This window comes from Tarenaya hassleriana, unplaced genomic scaffold (genome assembly GCF_000463585.1).
Source record: "Tarenaya hassleriana unplaced genomic scaffold, ASM46358v1 Cleome7, whole genome shotgun sequence".
In the NCBI taxonomy this organism is placed as follows: Eukaryota; Viridiplantae; Streptophyta; class Magnoliopsida; order Brassicales; family Cleomaceae; genus Tarenaya; species Tarenaya hassleriana.
The window spans coordinates 2,725,636-2,733,199 of NW_010969548.1; the positions used below are offsets into that span (position 1 = coordinate 2,725,636).

The 7,564-nt window shown below is 39.3% G+C and overlaps 3 protein-coding genes across 9 annotated transcripts in view; all 3 read left to right on the forward strand.

The window, feature by feature from the left end:
* LOC104800973 (protein FAR1-RELATED SEQUENCE 2) overlaps positions 1–1,077 on the forward strand; it is a 4,804-nt gene extending 3,727 nt beyond the window's left edge. For 2 of the 7 annotated variants that reach the window (XR_769836.2, XR_769838.1), the window contains exons 4-8: positions 4–78; positions 174–236; positions 334–399; positions 493–741; positions 852–1,077. Coding sequence is in view for 4 of the 7 variants with exons in the window: in XM_010524009.1 (XP_010522311.1) it covers positions 4–78; positions 174–236; positions 334–399; positions 493–562; positions 669–718 (324 nt within the window). In the remaining 3 variants the exon portion in view is untranslated. Of the gene's footprint in view, positions 1–3; positions 79–173; positions 237–333; positions 400–492; positions 747–851 lie in introns of all 7 variants that reach the window. The other 5 variants (XM_010524009.1, XM_010524011.1, XM_010524008.1 and 2 more) reach the window with 5 other exon arrangements.
* A 138-nt stretch (positions 1,078–1,215) lies between these two features.
* Positions 1,216–4,009, forward strand: LOC104800975 (choline-phosphate cytidylyltransferase 1). The gene is made up of 8 exons (XM_010524013.2): positions 1,216–1,499; positions 1,802–1,915; positions 2,015–2,110; positions 2,268–2,310; positions 2,399–2,554; positions 2,644–2,724; positions 3,345–3,443; positions 3,524–4,009. Exons 1-8 carry the CDS (start codon positions 1,333–1,335, stop codon positions 3,758–3,760), a joined length of 993 nt encoding a protein of 330 aa, XP_010522315.1. The 5' UTR covers positions 1,216–1,332; the 3' UTR covers positions 3,761–4,009.
* Positions 4,010–5,960: 1,951 nt separating this feature from the next.
* Positions 5,961–7,558, forward strand: LOC104800976 (zinc transporter 5). The gene is made up of 3 exons (XM_010524014.1): positions 5,961–6,728; positions 6,962–7,111; positions 7,193–7,558. The coding sequence occupies exons 1-3, from the start codon at positions 6,171–6,173 to the stop codon at positions 7,496–7,498; spliced, it is 1,014 nt and encodes a 337-aa protein (XP_010522316.1). The 5' UTR covers positions 5,961–6,170; the 3' UTR covers positions 7,499–7,558.
* Positions 7,559–7,564: the final 6 nt, after the last annotated feature.

The following is a 7,564-nucleotide window of genomic DNA, read 5'->3' on the forward strand; positions in this document are numbered from 1 at the left end:
CAGCAGGAACACGTTAGCTACAGAGCAGCAAGCTTTGAGAACTGTTACATTCCTCGAGCAGATATGGAGGAAGAGCCGGTAAAATGGAGAAAATGGGTGTTCCTTTTTCAGGTCCTTGAAATCATTTTGGTTTCCTCGTTTCTTATTTATGTTTTTTTTCAACTCACTTGCAGGAACTAGGCTCTCGAGCAGCAACTGTTGGTGTCTATTATCCTACTCCACAGCCTATTCAAGGAGTGAGTGTGTTTTTTTTCTTTCCTTTTGGGTAAAACCGTTAACATCTGCTTTTGTTTGTATTGAGGATTATGTCTTTGATTGTATTACACTTTGCAGTTTTCTTCTGTTCCTTCCATCCAGGACGGGTACTACGGAAATCCACCGGCCATGCAAGTGATGATGGTGAAATGAATTTGCTCCGTGTCTCTTTAGTGTTCTGAGGCCTTCCCTCTCTTTCAGGAACTCATATTTTTGGTTAATTTTTGGGTGGATAAGGGGAACGTGAACATGGGGCATGCACGAATGAGTCAGTCCCAGACCCAACCGAGCGTCCAAGGAAGGAACTGTATGTCCACATGTTTCATTTCACGCGTCTTTCTTCTTCATAAGACAGGCAAACATTGATCCAAGAATGCAGAGGTGGTCACTTTCTTTGCACTGTGTTTGTGTAGTTCCAGGGACAGACCAGTTTCAGGGGAACCCCTACTCGAGGCTGTTTTGACGTCGGAGGAATTACTTTGCCAGGTATGGTACGCATTCAATCATGAATCTTCCCGTTGTGCTTTGTTTCGTTTTCGGTTTATTTTTTATAAAAATTATCTGATTTTTTATGATTTTGTTCTCTGTCTGGACAGTCGGTGGATTCTTTACGGTTTCAGAGTTTTGTTTTTTTTTTGGTTAAATGGTGTCAGAGTTCCATGGACGGGAGATCAATGGTTACACATTTCCCGTTATATACGGATGACGTGAATTAGTTTCACCTATTGGGCTGTAATATGGGCCTTGAGGCCCATTCACGAGAAGTGTGATAATTATACGGATGACGTGTGAATTCGTATTCGATTTTTTATTTTCAGTTTACTGTCTCAACTCAAGTAAATTGTCCACCCTTTCGACTTGTAATTACGCCAAATTAATTTAAAAAAACATGTGATGCGGAGGAAGATTAAAGTAAATTACAATTAATAAAATAATTTCCCCCCCTTACATTAAAAAACGGATATTCGGAGAAGAGAGAAGGGGAGGCGACTATTCACGAAACGACGGGGGGAGATACAATAAGAGAAACTTCGGGATCTTTCGTAGTAATCCCGTTCGTCGAGTCTGTCGGAGATTATGAGCAGCATCGCCGTAGATTCCAATGAAGACGGTGTCTCCTCCGTCGCGCCGGTTGCCGAGATCGCTCCGCCTCCGTCTGATCGCCCCGTCCGCGTCTACGCCGATGGGATCTATGATCTCTTCCACTTCGGTCATGCTCGATCTCTTGAACAAGCCAAGAAATCGTCAGTATCTCTGTCTCCCTTTCCCCCCTGTGTAGAAAGTTTTCGTAATTTCTGTCTCTGGTGTTCGATTTGTTCATATATGTCTCTATTCTGTATCTGTTGTGTCCGGCCATGATTTTAGCGGCACTTTTTCCTGCAATTGCATCCCTTGTTGAACATTGCAATAAGAAATGGTTGTTGCTTGTCGATTTTGATTCTTTTTATGACGAAGTAAATAGAACTGCTGCAAGAAATAGAGTGGTTCAATGTTCTTACATTGTGCATGCACTCTTGTTTCATGTCGTCTCTTATTTATCAAGCAGGTTTCCGAATACCTACCTTCTTGTCGGATGTTGCAATGATGAAACCACCCACAGGTACAAGGGCAAGACCGTAATGAATGAAAAGGAGCGATATGAATCGCTTCGGCATTGCAAGTAACATTCTCCTTCCAAGAGTTTAATCACCTTTTTATGCCTTAGTATCACTGATGACAATCGTTAATGATTTGGTTTTTTTTCCTTTTAATCATGCAGGTGGGTGGATGAAGTTATCCCTGATGCGCCTTGGGTGATTAATCAAGAGTTTCTTGACAAGCACCGGATCGACTATGTGGCCCATGATTCTCTTCCGTAAGAACATATTTCTTTTGTCATAGAAATTTAGGAAATATCTGTTTGGGAGGGCAATGTCTTTTTCATCTTTTACTACAATCTTGTTTCGTATCCTCTTCCTATACGGGCGATTCTAGTAGACTTCCAGTAACCTTTGATTGTATAATATCCACAGGTATGCAGATACCAGTGGAGCTGGAAAGGATGTCTATGAATTCGTGAGTCCCAAGTGAATGGTCACATTCTGGTTTCTCTGGCCATTCTGCTTAATATTCTCCCTCTGATTCAATGGAACATCCATTGCAGGTTAAGAAAGTTGGGAAGTTTAAGGAAACAAAGCGAACTGAAGGGATATCTACCTCAGATATAATAATGAGAATTGTGAAAGACTATAATCAGTATGTCATGCGAAATCTGGATCGGGGGTATTCGAGGGAAGATCTTGGGGTTAGCTTTGTGAAGGCATGATCATTATTTCTTGGCTTGTTCTTCTATGTTATGTATACTTTCGCTTTTGAGAAATTATTTATTTATTTGTTGAATTGCAACAGGAAAAGAGACTCAGAGTCAATATGAGGCTAAAGAAACTTCAAGAGAAGGTCAAGGAACATCAAGAAAAAGTAGGGGAAAAGGTATGTCTTTACTCACTTTTACTCTGCTTAACTGACTATTGTGTGGTTATTTTGAATTTAGCGGAACTAGATACACTTTCCTGTGCTTTTTTTCTGCCAAATATTTTTGGATGCATGGTGATTGAACTTAATTTTGGCATTCTCCTTACTTAGTGGCTCTTCGTTTCCCCCTCAACAATACAATAGTCAGTCGTGCTAACTCCACCGGCTGCAGAAATCTCTGAGCTACGGCTGATAATGCATTCTCTGAACTGACATTTGGGATCTTCAGAGGATGACCAAATGGAATTTATAAATGAATTTTATGGTGTACCATATTTTATGACCTATGAATTATTTGGAATATAGTGGCCATATTGAATTGCTCTCAATGTGATACCTCTTCGGCCTCTAGCAATACTCATGCAGTGGTGACTGTTATTTTCTCTGAATCTGGTTCGTGTCCTCTTGTGTGGATCATAGACCACGTATGTGTAAATTTACATTAGGTAAATGCATTCAGGTAGTTCATGTTCGAGCTGAGTTTTTGAATGCCTGATGACCAGGATGTACAATATCCATCTTAATAGCCAGACCAATCCTCTAATATATCTGTGTGCTCTTCTCGATTTCGATTGCAGATCCAAACTGTTAAAATGCTCCGCAACGAGTGGGTGGAGAATGCAGATAGGTGGGTTGCTGGATTTCTTGAAATGTTTGAAGAGGGTTGTCACAAGATGGTAAGCAAAGATTCATGACAAATATGTATGATGTATCTGCTTTAGGTTGGATAACATGAAAAATGGATATCTGTGTGTAGGGACCGGCAATCAGGGACCGCATCCAGGAGCGGCTAAGGAAGCAGCAGTCGGAAGGGTTTCTAGAAAACGGTAAGACGAGGGATGATGATGATGGCACTGACGATCAGTTCTACGAAGAGTACTTCGACCATGACATCGATACCGACGAAGAAGAAGAAGAAGAATACTATGATGATGATGAGGACGAAGAGGAGGAAGAAGAGAAAGAGGAGAAGGATGCAAAGGGGAAAAAGTAAAAGAGAAAAATTCCAACACTCACACATAGAGAGAGCGAAGTTATCTTTGGAAAAAAAAAACAAAAGAAGTGATGGGAGGATATGCATTACAATGAAAAGTGGTCATCGTATGTGTGTATGCTTTTGGTGTTTCTGCTGCTTTCAGGAAGTGAAGTGAAGTGGTTGGTGTTTGTATGTGCACTTTTTTGCGAACTTCTTTTCATTTCCTTTTTTTAAAAATTAATTAAATTTGTGTTTGTTTTTTTCTCTGATGGTTTTGTTTTTCCATACGTGTATATATATATACATACATACATATATATATATAATCATTTGGCTGAAGGGTATAAAATTATGGATGAAAGTATATTACAAAGAGTCAAATATTTCAGTTGATAGAAACTATGTACCATACAAAGCTGAGAAGACTTTTTGGTCTTTGTCTCATTGCTTCGAGGCCCATAAAACGTCGTCTGTCGCATTTTGCCCCCACACTCTCGCAACTTGTTTTCGTAGGAACTTTTTTTTTTTTTGGGTAATTTATCAACTCTTGTCTGATCCTTGACTACCAATGGTCCTCAATGCTTCTTGATTCGTTCGATTTTGATATGTTGATAAGTTCCTTTTGTTTTGGAACTTTTGTTGGTATCAAACTATTCCAATATTCGATTTCTGTTTATTCCACGTCCTAATGCTTTTTGTAAGGATAAGATATTTTTTTTTTTTTTAGCTTATCTGTGGTGCTCAAGAGAATCCATGGTTTGACACACACTCAATAAATGTTTTTTTTTAAATAAATACACTCAATAAATGTTATGTCTAAGGTTTATCATAAAGATGTAACGTGACAGAACAAAAAAAAGACGGAGAGATTTCGGTGTGGTCAATGCAAAGTCTTCGACACATGTTAAATCAGATATGTTCCAATCATCCAAACTTATTTATTCCGTGTGGCTGGAAATTTTTATATGCCTCTCTTTAACGTTGTATATATATATATATATTAGAAAATTAATTATCTTTACATATACGGTGGCATTATCTTTTTTCCTTTTGGTACAGAATCTATTTATTTTCTCCGTTTTTTTTATATAATCTAAAATGTAACGGGTCTTTGTATTAACTACATCCTTCAAATGATTAAAAAAAGTTTTAGATAAATATTTTCTCCCGGGGAATCCCCACCTCTGTTGGTTTGAGAGCCCCCTTTCTGTAAAAGAAGTCGTGGATTCAACATCCAGAGTATGGAGATTCCCTTCCTGTCACCTTCGGGTGTTTCACATCTCACATGTGTGTTGCAGAGTCGTGTGTGTGGGTTTGGATTAGTCTGGGTCTTTGGACCTGAGATCACCCGATTATCAAAAAATAAAAATAAAAAAATATTTTCTCCCAAATAGAGATCCGAACCTAGGTTACTAGTTGAAACATTCGATGCAATTTTGTTCTGGTTGATAATAAAATAATATATCACTTTTTTCTCCTCAAGGATACGTTTCATTTTCGGCGTGTGTTTTTAACATTTTCTCCAATTTATTACTTTAATTTAAATTGTGCAAAGTGTGTGTTTGTGTGCGCGTTGCGCATTGATCTCCTCCACGGCCGCTCGAAATCGGCTCCTTACTTCATATATATATATATATGTTGTATAAAAATTCTTATGCAAAAAAAAAAACGAGAATTATATTAAATAGTTACGAGGAGATGATATCATGCAACGTGTAATTTAAAAAGTGAGATTCGTATATAATAGTCCATAAAAATAAAAATATCGAAGAGAGAGAAAATCAAATAAAATTGGTATTAGTTAAGTCATAATATCGACATTTTTAGGAGTTGACTTCACATGTTTAAACTCTCTTTTTAGAAGAAGAACTTCTTCAGATCGTACCGTACATTTTATGTCGACATTCTTTCGCCATGCCTCTTGGGAAAGATAAATTCTCCACTATACAAAATTCAGTTAATTAATTAATTGATTGGTTAGTTAGCTGCGCGGGAAAATCTTGCGGGTACACGTGGCAACATGTCGGGACAATTCTATTTCTTTAACTCTTTAAAACAATATTGACACGGTTATCCAATGCATCACCAATTATTATAATATAATCCATATGGTTTTATTTCATTTTTTATGATAACCATTCCTAATCCATATGCTTATCGATATATATATATATATATATATATGTATATGTATATATAATATCCGAATTGTTGTATACACGACGGAGCACACACGTCTACGTAATATGAAATCACGATCAAATAACAAACCCCGCAACCAGAGTTATATATTTCGAATCCTGCAACACACATTTTTCTTATCATCGTTTCTTCTCCTCTGTTTTTTTTTTTTGGTTTCTCCATAAACCCTAAATCAAGAACCATAAATAAGAACAGAGTTTACACTTTTTTTTTACCAAAAGAAACCATGCAAAAGCTAAAGCTCCTCTTCTTCATCATCCTCTCCCTCCTCTTCATCGCCGCCGTCGCCGCCGGAGAAGATCGATGCAAATGCTCGCATGACCACGACGGAGAGAAAAAATCCGGTGCCCGGAAATACAAGCTCGCCGCCATACCCTCCGTCCTCGTCGCCGGAATAATCGGAGTCCTCTTCCCTTTGCTGGGCAGCGTTTTCCCGCCGCTGCGTCCCGAGACGTCATTCTTCTTCGTCACGAGGGCCTTCGCCGCCGGCGTCATCCTCTCCACCGGATTCCTCCACGTCTTGCCGGAGGCCTTCGGGAAGCTGAGGTCACCTTGTCTGAGCGACCATCCATGGAAGTTTCCGTTCACCGGATTCATCGCCATGGTCGCCGCGATCTTGACTCTATCTATCGACTCATTCGCCACTTCCTACTTCCAGAGATCGCATTCCAAGAATCAGAAGATCAGCGACGGAGAAGAGCTCGGGATACACGGCCACTCCCACGGCGGCCTGACGGCGGTGGAGTCCAAAACTCAGCTCCTCCGCAGCCGAGTCATCGCACAGGTCATCAGATATTATCGTTTGGAGAGTTTTTTTTTTTTTTGTCACACGAGCCTCATGGCCGAATTTTAATGCACATGTCACGAGAATAATGACTTATTGTAACATATGAATGCTCAAGAGATCCAACTATAATTAACCCACGATCGAAATTTCTGATTAGATATTGTTTCAATTTATAATTATCAAATATATGGTTCGTAAATATTATGATATTTCTGACTATATATATACAGGTGTTGGAGTTGGGGATAATAGTACACTCGGTAGTGATAGGAATAGCACTTGGAGCATCACAAGATCCAGACAATGTTAGAGCTTTGTTCACTGCCTTAATGTTTCACCAATGCTTTGAAGGTCTTGGCCTCGGTGGCTGCATCACTCAGGTTTACCTCTCACACATTTGAATATATAAATACGTATTCTATAATATTTTCGATTAAAACATATGTAAATAAAAATTGCAGGGGAAATTCAATTGTATGACAATTACGATAATGACACTGTTCTTCTCGGTGACGACACCGGTCGGAATAGGTGTCGGGATGGAAATCTCGAGCAGATACGATGAATCGAGTTCAACGGCTCTGATCGTTCAAGGTGTCCTGAACGCTGCCTCATCGGGCATCCTCATCTACATGTCTCTGGTGGACCTTCTCGCACCAGATTTCATGCACCCCAAATTGCAATCCAATTCTGGGCTTCAAATCATGGCCCATATCTCTCTCCTCCTCGGTTCTGGGCTCATGTCTCTCCTTGCTTATTGGGCCTAAAAGCCCATTTATCACCTTCACTCCCTTTCCGTTGTATATATAAAAACATAAACATATATATATATA